The sequence below is a fragment of the Corvus hawaiiensis genome, chromosome 4 (assembly GCF_020740725.1).
Source record: "Corvus hawaiiensis isolate bCorHaw1 chromosome 4, bCorHaw1.pri.cur, whole genome shotgun sequence".
NCBI lineage: Eukaryota > Metazoa > Chordata > Aves > Passeriformes > Corvidae > Corvus > Corvus hawaiiensis.
The window spans coordinates 74,304,856-74,320,173 of NC_063216.1; the positions used below are offsets into that span (position 1 = coordinate 74,304,856).

Here is a 15,318-nt window from a genome sequence, read left to right on the forward strand (position 1 = left end):
TCACTAATGACTTGGAAGTAAATATCAAAACTGCTGATGGCATTGGAAAATGTTGGAGAGGACTAGAAGTTGCACAGAAGTGCTCTCAGTGTGATTGTAAGGGAGCTTTTGAGTGGAAGAACAGGCAAGCAGGCCACACACACAGGAACCTGGAATGCAATGCATCCCAGAGGGATTTCAGCATCCTAAAGGAGCAGCCCCAAATAATTCTGCCAATATGGTGTTTTGTGGCTTTTGCATGTTATTTTTGCAGGGACTGATGCAATCCCTGACTGTGTCATTCAGAGGAGTGGAGTAGGGATGAAATTTTTAATTTCTGCATGTTGCACCTCTTGATGTTGAAATAATGTTATCTGGCTCTGGTAACCAACCCAAATTTATAAAGACTGTTGGAAAAAAAAAGAAAAAGTTGCAGAAATAGAGCACACGAATTATTCAGGGAGTGAAAAACCACAATTGTGTGTAGATGCTTCCAGAGCATGATATGTTTATTTTATGAACGAGGGATGAAAAGCAACTTGAGACCTGCTTATGAGTGCCTCATAATGGCAGATGCAGAAGGGCTCTTTAATGTAGCAGAACTGAGCAGAGTCAAAACCTGCTGCGGTGGTTAAGTCCGCTTTACACCCCCCAAGTTACCCTAAGAGTGATCTCTCCCTACAACACTGTGCTAGAAAGTTCTCCCTTTGTCTAGGTTCTGTTGGTCACTGGCTCTCTCCCCCCTCCCATCCCTTTTCCCATTGGCCCCTGTTATGTCTCTCATCCTTGCTTCTGCCCCTGAGCCCTCAGACCATTGGTTTTGGATGCTCTGCCCGCCTTTGGGAGCTCTCAGGATAAAACCACGTGTGGGTTCTGTTCTTGGTTCTTTGTCCCTGCTCCCTTCGGGTGTGTTGGTTCCATTGAGCGCCTCGGCAGTGCAGGCAGAGAACCCCTCTCACCTCTGTGTCTCCGGTTCGTGCCCAGGCTGTGGGTGTGAGCGGCTGTTCGTGACCACCTGTGAAGGTGAGATCGTGTGCTCGCGTGGGTGCTGGCAGCGCCGCCTGAGCGCTCCACGAGGGACCCCATAGGAATAAATGCAGCACTGATCTGCTGGAGCCCTCATTCAATAAAAACCTACAGAGAAAACATCTGCAGAAGCACCTGCAGGGATTCAGCAGATCGTGCACCTCTGGGAGGTGGTGGACTTCTGCCCAAGGTCCCAGTGCCTTCAGATTAAAATTGAGATATTTTGGTTGTGTATTTGTTGATCAAACATGGGGTGAGGGAGGAACTTTGACCTACATGTGTAAGGTGAGATTTGGTGATTTACTGGTCCCTTCTATCTCTCTACTGAAAGCCATGGAGCTGTGAGGCTGATAGTTGAAGGAGATGACAGACCCACCAGTTTCTTTCCTACAGGGCTTCATCTCTGTTCTTCCTCCTGCCTCTTTCCAAATTCCCTCCCTCCGTCCCCTCTGTGGCCTCCAACCTGAGGCACTATGCAACGCTGAGTGAAATTTCTCAAGTTGTTGGTCGGAGGGACAGGAGATAATGCTGAAAATTTTGCCTGATGTGTTCTCAGGCAGGTTTTCAGAAAGGAAAATGCCAGAAAAACTTTGTGCCAGAAGTCAGCCCACTTTTCAAACTGACACTGTCTCCTTTTGCTGGCAACTCAGGAATTTATGCATGTCCTGTGAGTGAGATGTCCCCAGAGCAGCCGGGGAGGCTGGGACATCACTCCCTGAAGTGCCGTCTTGAGGAAACAAATCTCTAAGATTCAAATGCTCCTTTGTTTATGAAATAAAGTCCACCAGACCTATTGCCAATTGTTTATGCTAAAGAGCACACTCCCATTAATGCTAATGGTGCTTTGGAGCATAAATCCTTGCTAATTGATATAGGAATGTATCCCAGAAGAGTTTACTTTACTGCTGATTTAGCTGATAGATATAAATGTGTGAGAGGGAAATATTAGCATTCATGTAAAACAATTAGGTTATCAACAGGGGCAAATGATTCAGAAAATGACTGCAACTTTCCAGTTCCCTTTAATGGAAAAAAAAAGGAAGTCTGCTAATGAGGAAAATCAGAGGGAATACAAATATGAGCTAATCACTGTGGTTACTTAATATTTGTGTTACATCAGCAGCCCTCGAAAACCAGGGCAGGGTCCTCACCTGAGCTCTATGCTGATGTGGGATGGACAAGACCATCCTGCTGCCCACCAAGGCCAATCTTCCCTGTGACCTCTCTGGTGGAGCAGTATTTTTGGCTTACAAGGCTGACGCACCCGGCCACTAGATGTTGAGCTCAGTAACATTTACTAAATATGCATGAATAGAATGATACAAGCAGCAGATAGATTTCCACAATTTAATTTTTTTTTCAGATAATATAATGGCATATGAAAAGTGAGGCAGTAATGCAGTTCAAAAGAAAAAAAGAAAGCAACCCCTCTCCCTCCCCTCCCCTCATTCTCCTGGATCTTTCTGCCAAAGGCTGACATTATTGAAAGTTTGATAAATACAAGAATTATGGGCATTTCCATAAAAATCAGATTGTTTAAAATCTACAATTTTGTGGCAAATGTACAGCCATTGAAGGAATAATTTTTTTCAGCATACTCAACAGTTTTACCTATTCGATTCCCATTTAGTTCATGGGTTTTGATGTGAAAACGATTTTTTTAAGAGAAGGCTCAGATACAGGAAATGTACAGTAAGCCACACATCTTCCCCAAAAAGATGCTTTGACCTCCAGTGTGGAATCTGTGGCATTTTGAGCATATGGGTTTTAATTTTTTACTCTAAACCTATCTAGAATCAGGAGGAAAAAAAGTCATATACGAAAAAGTACAGTATTGTATTGTTTTATGGCATTTTCTGATTCACATAGCTATTTTTTGATTTTAGTGCAAAACGAAACTCATCTGCTTATGCAATACAGAAAGAGATAAAAATTTCTGCATTTTAGAATCTTTTGTTGCAAGTCACTGAATGGCAAGACTTTTTCTCCCCACAGATTTCAGAAAGCCTAATTTTCAAAGTCTCCATTATTAATTAAATATCAAGCGAATTAGTTAACATTTGCCTGGGCATGGTTAAAGACCATGCACCCAGGAAGATTTCATATAACAAAAAGTGCCCAACCCTAGAAACATTTCTTTTTTCCATTTAATGCTCATAAAATTTTACAGACAACAGAATCCTTTCTTAAGCTTTATTTAAGAAATCGAATACTATTATAGTTCAATATATATAAGACACATCCAGTATTGTGTTCCTGATAGCAAGTGCATAGATTTTGTTAAGATATCATTTTTATATTTAATTTTTTTTATTTGTTACTCAGTAGCACGTTTCATGATCACACGAAGGGATATTCCCAGTGATTTTGCTAAGAGCATGAGAGAAAAAACAGAACACAGCAAAGTAGTGAAACTACAACAGAGATGAGGAACAAAAACGATCAGGCAAACTATCAGTACAGTCGATTCCTGATAAGTGAATAATCTGATTGCTTGGTCACAATGCTTTATTCACTTATCAGGAATGATTCACACTACATTTTGTTAAAATGTTTTCCTTAGCCTAATACCTAAGAGTCACACTGGGCAAAGGCACACACACTCTGGCAGGCTATTCTTTAATCAGCAAGTCTTGTGACAGTTTGGTAATTTCCCATGGCGATACACATATAGCTAACAAAGAGACATTTTGCTAACACTGCAAGGTGCCTTACATAATTGAAATTAAAAGCATGTGTTTAAGCAGGACAAACTGTTCAGCTGCATTGCTTTAAGGAACTCATTTTTCCCCCACTGTTGAAATTAAAAAAAAAAAAGAAAGAAAGAAAACCCTGTATCTTTCAGCCCTGAGTATTTAAAAGAAACCTAACTGCAGTATAAGTCTTTTTTTTTCAGCTGTATTTTTGGAAGAAAAGACCCTTCACAAAGCTCTAGTTTCTTTCCTAAGACCAAGTTTGGAGGAAAAAAAAGAGAGAAGTAAAAAAGAAAATATCCACAGCAAGCTAAAAAAACCCAAAGAGCAATTCTGATTCATCCATCATGCAAGTCAAGACTTACTTAATTGAATCCACTGGTGTCAAAATTATCCAAATCGAGATGATAAAATCTAGAGGTGTCAAAGACCCAGGATATAGTCTGACCATCGGGTTCTGCTTTCCTGCCTCGGCTTTCTGCTACAGGCTCCCGTGGTTTTAGATTAAACCTAGAGCTGTTTGGACCCCTGACAACAGACCCTGTGGGACGGCACTGGAGCTTGCTGGGGGCTCCAGACTCATCACTTGTTTGCTTCTCATGGAAACGGAAAAGTGAAAAAAAGAAAAAAAAAAAAATTTAGAAAAATAGATCGAGCAGTAACAACCAGGCCAACTCACAAGCCACCAGAAAATTTCAAAACTCTTCCAAACGCAGGAACCAACATTGCTGCTGACACCACACGGATACACCCAGTGCGCCAGGACCTTGTCGGACGGTATTGATGGGGCTGTGTGTGTGTGTGTGTGTGAGCCAAAGCCAGAGCGCCAGAAAGACCAGGGGAGAGGAGACAAGAGGGAGGAGTGTCGTTTGGGTCTCATAAGAGCACTTTTAAGTGGTCTTTGATTCCTGAGCATTACAGAAAGTGGGACAAAGGAAAGGGATGGGGGCGTATGGCTTGAATTCCAGAGAGCACTCGCCAGTGCTTCTCTCTCCTCCTTAGGTTTGGTTTGCTTGGTTTTGTTTTTTTTTTTCCCCCTCTCCAAATTGTAGGCTTAGTATCTGCAATCAGAGGAGAGAAGAGACTTTCTGTAAACCAGAACAACATAGATTTTTCTTTTGCAGCTTTTATTTCATCGTGGTAGACACCGGTTGGGGGAGAGCAGAGAGATTCTTGTGAGGAGGAAAAAATTATAGGAAATGAAAGAATAAAAAAGTGAAGAGCCAACTGTAAAAAATAATGAGAAAAAAAGTGCTATGGTATTTCTGTAGTCCCTTTTGAGATTTGTGTAATACTATCAGCCAATGCTGAGAATGATCTGCTTTGTAAGCCCACAGCAAAAATATCACCCATTGGAACAACGGGGGATCTTTTTCCATCATTTATTTCTCCTTCTTTTTATTTTTATCTTTTTTTTTTTTTTTTTACTTCCACTGGCTTTAGTAGAAAGTTTTCCTGTGCTCACTTGGATTTTGTTATATTTTTAAAAGAATTATATGTATAACTGCACATAACAAGCTTGATCACCTGGTAGGATTTTGCAGGCTCTCCCAGCCCTAGTTAAGACGTGATTAGTTTCTAGGGAGAGTTTGAGTAACGCCATATGCCATCAGATTACTGTGCAGTTTGGAAGAAATCCCAAGGCTATATCCTCCTCTTCTTGAATGTTTCATATGCTTCTGTGAAGTAGTGGCAGAGTATTATTTTTTTTTTTAACAACTAGGAAGAAATGATCTCCATAATCCACACTTTCCAGACTGACTGAAATGTCACAGCAAAAAAAAAAATCTTTTCCGGTGGCTTCTGTGTGTTTGTGTGCAGAAGGTTTTGCAGTTTGAAGGCTAACAAAAACTACCTTTAATAGGACTTTGCAGGAAACTCATTTAAAATGCTTCCTGCTCCAAGAGATTATCCAAGTGATAAGGCATGACTAGGGGGAGGAAGAGAGGAAAAAAAAAAAAATCAAAGAAACCAGAACATGTCTAAAATGTACAAATCCTCTTTTGCCCCCCAATCAGCTATTCACTTAGGTGGAATCGACTGTATCTTTTGTACACAACCAACAAATAGAGAAAAAAAAAAACAGGCACGTGAAACAGTGAGGTGTGCAGATGTATTACCAACACAGAATGACCACCAACAATACAACACACAAAGTAGAGAGACAAGTATTAGGAAAATGGTTTAATATTGGAGACAGAAGCAAAAAACTGCATCACACAATAACATACGTTACAAAAATAAGTCTGACTGTTTAAACTACACGGTTATGTTCACAATGAGGACAGAAGAATCAGAAAAAACTCTGATCTAAACAGCAAAAAAGCAAACCCCTAACGTTTTAACTAATACATTTATCCACGCAAAGTGACCGAGTACTCCTAATTCTAATTACCTTATTGTGTAACTGCACGATACAGAATAAAAAGTGAAACTTACCGCTTTTGTTAAGACAAAATTCTAAACACTAGATATAAGCAAAGGGAAAAAAAGAAATCAAGCCAAAGTTTTGAATTCTCGAAACAAAACCAACTCTCTTTCTACCATCCAGAAATCAAACTTGAAAATCAGTCATGATCGAGGGGGCCCACGAGAGTAAGCCACAAAAATTTCCATTTGTTTTTTAATCTCCAGTATAAAAAGTTCCACTGGTACAAAATGCATAAGTACAATCAAGTTGTAGAAATAGGAAAGCCTGCTTTTTTTTTTTGCTTTTTTTTGTTCTTTTTTTTTTTTGGCTCAAATTCCATCAAACAACAAAATCCAAATGCATCAATAAAACAGAAACAATACTCAAATGGTCTTACAGTTTCCACTAGATTGCATTAACTTTGGCTTTTCTCAGACAATAGTTAAAAACTAGTTTGTAATTCTAAACAAAATGATAGTATTATTAATCTACAAACAACAATTCCCACAGCACGAAAAAAACACAAATACATAGGTTTGTTTTTTTTTTTTTTTTGTATGACATTATCCAAAAAGGTAATGAAACTACAGGATATTTTTTTCCTTTTGTTAATTAGCACTTAAGATAATAAAAACAGAAACAGTAAAATGATTTCAGAGTAGCACAAGCCAAGGAACTGTAACCCCTATGGTGAAAGAAAGATGAACTTGTTACTCCTTTGAGGACTGCCATTTCATTGCAATTAGCTAATTTGTTTGAAAAAACAACTAGTCTAGTCTTTTGATTAGAATTTTGTAAAGCAATTTCCCTTGTTTTACTTCCTCTCTTATTAGGCCCTTGCACCCTTGCAGCTTTTTCCTTTCATTATTTTGAAAGAGAACTGGTAGATAATTTGCCTCCCAGAAGGCATATGTTTGGGTTTTTGGTTTTGTATTTGAATTTTATTTATTTATTTATTTATTTATTTATTTTCCCAGAGATGGACACTTTTTCTAAGCAATGACTCATCTCAGTTGACTGGAAGTACAGAAACATTGCTCCTCTCCCACTGCTAAGCCAATGTCCCGTGGAGTAATTCAGGGCAGCCTGGTGCCGAGTTACACTGCCCAAGGACCAGAGGCATCACCGCTCTAACTGGACTGGAAAACCCACAGGACACACCAGGGCATCTACAAAAGCTTTGGAAATTTAGACGGTGGGTACAATGAGAAAAATTAGTGAAACAGTCTCTAAACAATCCAAATGATGATCTCATATTATATATATATATGTACATATATATAATATAACGTACGTGAGATGATACTTTGAATACGCACAATTGCTGCAAGTAGTACAAAATAGCCCTCAAAGGGTGTAGGAAGGCCCCAGCAGTAGTAAAAACATGAGAAAAGTATAGATCATTTATTTATAAGTGCATGTGCTATAAGAAGGAAACTTTTTTTGCATCACTAGAGGCTAGTCCTTTCCATCCCAGGGCTCTACATAAAGAAGCATTTAAGTTGGGGATGAGAGACAAGAGTGCACCAGCTGATGTTGCTTATATAGGGCTTAATTTTTAATTTTAGGTGGCTTCAGATATAACCAGATAGAACTAGGAAGTGGAAGAAGGTATGGCACTTTATGACCTGTAGCAGTTACTGCTGCTCACACACATTGGATTGGCAATGAATTCTCTAAACCGGTGGCAAAGAACCGAATTGGGTTGTTGGTCACTGTTTGTGTGGTAGAAACGCAACCTAATCAGACTTACAAGGCAGTGAAAAGGGCTACCAGCATTTCTTTTCTGGTTCCTTACAAAGAGCTTCCTCCAGCAAACACCCACATCAGTCACACAGATATTCCCATGGACCACTGGTACGAGTAAAGTTACTCCTCTCTGTACGAGTGTCTGCAGGAGTAAGCCAATATATTGCCGTGACAAATAATGGCAAATAACACCAAACATTACAGTGTATGTAAACTTTATCCATAAAAAGTAGTTTAACTGCAGTGCACACTGAATTTTCACCCAGGAAGATCTAGTGCATCTGATTTAAGCAAAAGTTCATTTATTTAAATTACAAAAATATTATTAATCTTTTTTATTTTTTTTCTCCTCAAGATTTTCAAATGGTGGATTGACCGCTCCTGGCTGGGAGTGGCTCACACAATAGATAATTAAAGAATTGTTTTCTTTTTCTTTTATTAATACTGAATAGCATATTCCAGCAGCATATTAAAAGCTCTTTAAGAAAAGACAAAATCCCCAAAATCTAAAAAGGAAAACCACAAGTTAATTACGGTTTTAAATAATTTTAGTTATAGATACAGAAGAAATTTAGACAGCAGTAAAATATTTTTGTCCTTCAGATCTGCCCTGTGCATTGTTCTGATTTCAACCATGTATTAAATAAACCACAAAAAACTAAGTATATATATATTTATAGATATAGATATATATATAAAAATAAACAGCAAAATGGTGAATGTATAAAAGGTATTAACACTCAAGACAGCTCTGGGTGGAAAGGGTTAAAAGTTCAAAACTTTCTCACCTTAGAGGTTTCCATACAATATGAAGAAAATACATAGTGAGGTTTGCTTTCACAGCATTGATGTGTGCAGAGTGGTTAAAAAAGTGAAACATGGGCACTTATACAATGTTTTACAAAAAACATCAAAGAGAAATAACAAACAATAACAATTTCAGGCAACAAGACCACAGGATAGCAAGTTAACAAACTTTTTAACCTCTTTTTTTCTTTAAATATTAGGGATTTATACAAAACACATAATAAAATACCCATGTTATCAAATTACTTCACACAAGAAACACACTGAAGCTCTAGGAAGAAAGTACCTTTGGAATTTGGCACTATAGTTTCACTGATTTTTTTTTCTTTAAAAGAAAAACCGATCACATTTTGCTGAACACAAACACACCTAAATTGTTCACAATAAAAAAATGACATCAATGCGTCACAAGCCAACACAAACTTATTCTGGAATATTTTTTCATTTTCACATGAAATTTTTTTTTTTTAAGCAAACAACTTTTTTTTGTGTTTTTTTTTTTGAATCTTCTGTTTGTTCTTGTTGTTCAAGTAAACCAATTTTAAACTTGTCTTTTTATAAACATAGAACACTTAAGACCATAAGACTCATGATGAAACCACAACTTAATTCACAGAAGCACCAACGTAACACATTTTACAGTAACCTTTCTTCTGTACATTGAAACAGTATAAAATATAGGTAATTTCATGTGCATTAAACCATGGATTGTCTAACTGTGAGTCAGTTCAGCAAAAGGTGACACAAGTAGGTAGCATTTGCCCTAAAACAGGGTAAATATTTTCTTATACTAATCTACAAAAAGTGGTTCTATATATATACTTTAATGAGAAAGTGAGCCACCTAAAATGGCCTTATCAAAAAACTTTACACTGCCTGAAAAATGTAAAAACTATTACAGACCTCTAGAGACTTAAAATCAGACAGTTTTATTTCTCAAACTGTTTTGGAAGTAGTCTGTTAGAAACCAACATTCTGTGCCTCTGGACACATATTGCTATTGTCACCAGTGACCAGGCAGAATGCCAATCCCTGTATAATACTTTCAAGTCTGTTTTTTTTTTTTATTTTTTTTTTACGAAATGAAAAAAAACCAACCAAGAAAAAAAAACCCAAAACAAAAAAAACCCAAACAAAACAAAAACTCCAAGGAAAGAAGAAAACCAAAAACCAAAACTAAAAAAACAAAAAAGGAAAGAAAGAAAAAACATTTTGCCACAGGTTGTTTTTAAATCCTATCATTAATTTATCTAATAATAAATTTCAGTCTTGCATGAATGCAGCAATGTTTTTTCACATTGACTTCCCAGAATTCATAGCTAGATGAGGTCACATGCAAATTTCAAAGGTCAAACTAGGTCAGTAGGAGAACCAAATATGATGTGAGGTCAGAAAGACATCAGAAACAATGACGGGACGATGAAACTTTTTTTTTTTGAGACGCCACAGGGACATGCTAGGCAAACGATGGGCTAACGGGCATGGAGATGTCTAGGGAAAAAACAAGGAAGAGGAAAAAAAGTTACACAGAATCTATGCAGCACAAACAAAATCACTTTTATGGGTGCAGGAGAAAACTAATGCAAATCTTTTATCAGTAGAGCCTATGAGCCGTTCACATAATTTGCATTAACTTACAATACTTGTCAACAAGAACACAATGGAAACCCAAAAGAATCCATCTGAAAGGAGTCAGAGAGAATGGATTCCTCTTTGGGAAGAAAAGAGAGGAAAGAACCAGTTTCTACAAATGTAACAGAAAGGTACAGGGAGAGGGGGGAAAACAGGGTCAGACAACTGAACTTTAAACTAGGTAATGGAAACTACGAACAAAATAACCAGACAAATACAAACAAGAGGATAAAAGCATGAACTGTAAAGGGTGGAGGGTTCAACAGTGAAAAAGCGCCCATTCTTGGCACAATTACTCTATAGAGACTACTTCAAAGGATCTAGCTAGCATAGAGAGCTGCTCTTTAGGTATCCAATAAGTTAACAATAGGCAATAAATAAATTCCATTATTTCTGAGGCAGTAAAAATTTTGTATAAAAATAGAAATGCTTTTTACAAATAAAATTTACAGGCCTGTGGCTTTCTTTTTTTTTATTATTATTAAATTTATCTCTCAAGAAACATCAAGTATTGTCACTCATTTTATTTTATTTTTTTTTATTTTAAACCCTGTAGCTTTAGAAACAGATCTCTAAATCTTTTTTACATTAATCCTTTCCAAAAAAACAAGAACTTAAAAAAAAAATGAAATATAAAGACGACCAGTGTAAAATCAGACTAATATATAACAATACGTTGATTTGAACCGAAAAAAAATCAGATCTTCTCAAAAAACAAGTTGATGTAGTGGAAAGACTTGTTTCAATTTTTGTTGCAAAATAAGTGCTTCAACTGGCATGAGGCCATTTTGTTTAACCTATAAACTGCTGGTGCCACCCTGGTAAAATACGATCCATCCATAGAAAACAACTTTTATTGTGTGCTAATGGCACCAGGGTTCACAGAGTTAAATTGCACATTTTTTTGTATGTGTGTGTGCTGTTTGGAATTTCAAGACGTTTGTTTTTGTTTCAAAAAGGAGATAAATTATGCTGCAAAACAAAATACAGTAACACAACTCAGTAATTACTTGGCAAGGAAATGGGAGCCAAGTGTAATAAGGACAAGTGGGGAGATGGAAGTGGTAACTGTAAAAATAACTGTCTCTTGGTGAAGGTTGGCTCTATGTTCTTTCTTAACCCCCCTGCAGAGGACAGGTTTGCTCATGGGACTTACCCTAAGAAAGCTAAAATAAGAGCAGTAAGCATCTGGGGTTAAGATCAGTAAGGTTTGCTGTCATTTTTGGAGCGTTTCAGCTGAACCTTCAAGCGTTTCATGCCAATCTGAAAGCCGTTCATAGCCTGGATAGCAGCTTGTGCAGAGACTGGATTGTCATAGCTAACAAAACCTGCAAGACACAGAACAGAGGCGGGAAAGAAAGTCAGCTCTAGGTTAGAACAAATGTCAGAAGGCATTTTGTTAGAATTTTATGATTGCTATTTATTCGACACATTTACCTCGCTTTCAATTAGTTCTTTGATCACATTTCATATCCCATTTCCTCTCCTGTTTCCTTTTGCCTTCCTCTTTACCTTCATAATATTTCTTTACTAGCTGGGATGCAGTTGGCCAATTTTGGTGCAATGCAGTTTCCATTCTGTTATTTATCTACCTACCTTAGAGACTGAAGATATTTATTACTGTGACACTTTTCAGTGTAGTTTCTACATACCTCCCACTCTATTAGGAAGTGCTATTTAGGCCAGTCTGCAAAAGGGAAGTGAAAACAGCAAGCCTGGTTGCAGAATCAACCCCCAAACTGCTTAAACCCACTGGCAGACCTGGGTGTGAGTTCATGTGTGCTATGGAACACTCATCTCCTTGAACTTGGCCTAGGATAGTTTCAACATTAATATTTTGTAATTTTACAGCTCCTTCCAGTTCAAGATCTCAGGGTACCCTAGTGTTAGTTAATTCAGTCTCTTGGTCCTAAAGGGGTACGCAAACATCAAAATTAAGCAGTATCATAGAGACAATGGCAGGGCTTGATGAGAACTCCAGATCTTCTGCTCCTCGGTTGTGAGCACTAACTAGGAGGATGATGCTTGCTTGGGTAATTCAGAATGGCTGGCCTGGCTCAGATTTCTTTTCCCTGGGAGACTGAAAATGTTCTGTTCATAATATACTCGAATCTCCCTGATTCTGGAAGCTCAAAGTTCATTTTCATATCTGGGCCTCCCACTTGTAATTGCAAAGCTTGCCTAACTGCTGCTCTGCCTCAGCTCGGGCTAATTATTACTGTACTCAGCCTGCTGTTACGCATCTGCTTTGAAATGCTCCCTCTTCTTTCCACTTGAATTTGCCTTAACACGTATCCCTTCACTCTCCTAAAGCATGGATGCCACACACTTTGTCTTCAGTCATAACACACAGGCTTCTTAGTGCTTCTCTTTCACCAACCAGCTTTATTCATTTGTGCTTAGTGTCTGTATACTTTTTGGACTCATAACCTCTTTTTACCATTACTTTAACCTATCCTTTTCTGGTTCTTGCACTGCTATCCTCTTCCAGTTGCAGTTTCAGAGTGTTATTACACCTTCCCCACTGAAAAAAATCCTCCCCCCTTATCAAGGTATCCTTGTCCAGCTGCTCTCCTTCATAGACCATCCTTGTGGCTTCACCTTAAATCAACTTCACCAAACTATTTAAGACTCTTCTCTGACAACTCAGGCTAAGTTCTGTTCCTTCCACTCAAAACCACCTCTCACTTAAATCTCAGCAGACCTTCTCCTGGCCAAAGCCAATATGCTCTCTCCATTTTGTTCTGTGGTTGGTTATTTGTTACCACCTTAAGGGATAATCAATGTTCCTCCATACCTTCCTTGGTTTTAGTAACTTGTCACTTCCTCACTTTCTCCCCTAGATCATTCCCTCTTAGTTATTGCCAAATCCTTCCTTCCTTCCTTCCTTCCTTTCCTTCCTTCCTTCCTTCCTTCCTTCCTTCCTTCCTTCCTTCCTTCCTTCCTTCCTTCCTTCCTTCCTTCCTTCCTTCCTTCCTTCCTTCCTTCCTTCCGAATTCCTTCCTTCCTTCCGAATTCCTTCCTTCCGAATTCCTTCCTTCCTTCCTTCCGAATTCCTTCCTTCCTTCCTTCCGAATTCCTTCCGAATTCCTTCCTTCCTCTCTTCCTCTCTTCCTCCCTTCCTCCCATTGTTTGCTAGGAGATCCTGTCTGTTCACATGACTCCAATCATTATCTTAGGTCTACTTCTTGTAGATCTTGTAGACAAGATCATTATCTTGTGTCTCCTTCTATCAGCTCTAGGATTCCCTCAGGGATAGAAAAGGGAGCTACCACGAACTGGAAGGCAGCTGTAGCACTGTCCAGGCAAATGCTCCGCAGCTGAGATGTAGTTACTCCTACCTACCTTGACAATTCAGCATTTCCCTCTACAGCTTCCCTGAGCTTCACTTTATTGTCCTAAGTGCATTCAGAACAGTCTACTGCTATGAACTGCTCATCACTGTAGTTCCTTTCCTTCTTACCTAATTTTACCCACCTGGAAGTTAAGCAAGTGATCTAAACTGGTCACTTAGACGGCACCTGTGGATGGTGAATGAAGAGAAGGAAGCACACCCAGAGGTGGCTTTTCCACCCATCATCCGTGTCACCAAATTAGACACCTCCAATGATGGTAGAAGGACAATTAGCTCAGGCTATGCTTACCTTACCTTCCAGGGAGGTGAGACCAGTTACCTCATTCTGTATCTCTTTAACAGCTTCCTTGACTCAGACAGCAATTCAAAGATATAACCTCTGTGCTGCATCGCTGGAATCAGCCCCTATCATTCAATTGTTATTCTGATTCACAATTTGTCTCTTTACACTGAATGCAATACCTACGTTAGCTTGTTATGCTCTCATCTTCTTCCTTATTGATAACCTTCATTTATAAAGCTTACTGAGGAATCTGGCATTTCTTCTCTTTATTTGTATTTTTCTGATTGGACCCATTCATCACTTTTTGTCTGAATTTTAAACCACAGGTTGCATGAGGTTGGGATGATGTTTCTTATCAATTCTCAACCCTGTCAAGACAATTCTGATTTTTGTTTTAGATCTTTGGGTATCTCTATAATCAGGATAAATATTTTTAATCATTTGAGTAGCAATTTTGCTGTAAGGCCAGCTGCATTTCTGCACTGATGTAACTGGGTCCCCCCTCCTCTGCCTTACTTTTACATACCTAATTTTTCTTATTCTAAGGTTTATGAAAGGCAAGAGATAAGCTTGAAGACTGAAACCCTTTGTCTGCTGAATCAACTAAAGCTCATGGAGCCCATGAGAACTCATGGAAGAGCACTTCCAGATGTAAACAGACTGTCCTGTCATCCTCATCACCCTTTAATAATTCGAGCATTCATTTTGGTTTGGACAAGAAAAGAAAACATGCCAAAGTCCATTTTTTTGCAAAGAAAAGGAATTTTTCATTTTGAGAAGCAGTTTTACATAGAGATTCATCACTGTATATCACTGCCTTGTGACTCACTCAGAATGAACCTTCCCTTCCTATGTCTGCCAGTGGACAGACTTGGACAATTTTTATACTTTTTGGATGTTCAACCTGTTCTCCTCTGTAATTTGACTTCCTCCTCCTTTGGGCAGGAGATTGGAAACTCCAGAGTGGGAAGCCCTAAGCATGCGCAAACTATTACTATGACTATTAATATTACTATTACTATTGGCAAAAAGACCAAACCAAACCAACAACTAAAAAACCCAAACCCAAACTGTACCATTAATGATTAACTGACCATTAATGATTCAGCAGAGAAATGGGTTCTTCAGCAGCACTATTGTCCTAGGTTTTGGGTGGGAGGACAGAGAAAATAATAAAGCTTTTTGAAACACAAATATGGCACCAAAACAACAAATAGACGACTCTTGCTAATAAAGCTGAGGAGGTACATACAGAGTATGCCAGTACATTAAGCTAGCAGGACTAATTCTGGCTTTGCCTGTGATTTGCAACATCATGAAGTAGTCATCCACCGAATCAGAAAACTCAGCTTCATCTGCCACTTCTACTTTTTATTTTTAAAGC

At 38.4% G+C, this 15,318-nt stretch overlaps 1 protein-coding gene across 14 annotated transcripts in view; it reads right to left on the reverse strand.

Annotated features, from left to right (window-relative positions):
* Nucleotides 1–3,184: 3,184 nt before the first annotated feature.
* Nucleotides 3,185–15,318, reverse strand: part of CELF2 (CUGBP Elav-like family member 2) — a 551,223-nt gene continuing 539,089 nt past the window's right edge. For 13 of the 14 annotated variants that reach the window (XM_048302013.1, XM_048302008.1, XM_048302003.1 and 10 more), the window contains one exon: nt 3,185–11,624. In XM_048302013.1, the coding sequence (XP_048157970.1) occupies nt 11,497–11,624 (128 nt within the window). In that variant the 3' untranslated portion in view covers nt 3,185–11,496. The remainder of the gene's footprint in view (nt 11,625–15,318) is intronic. The other variant, XM_048302000.1, reaches the window with a different exon arrangement.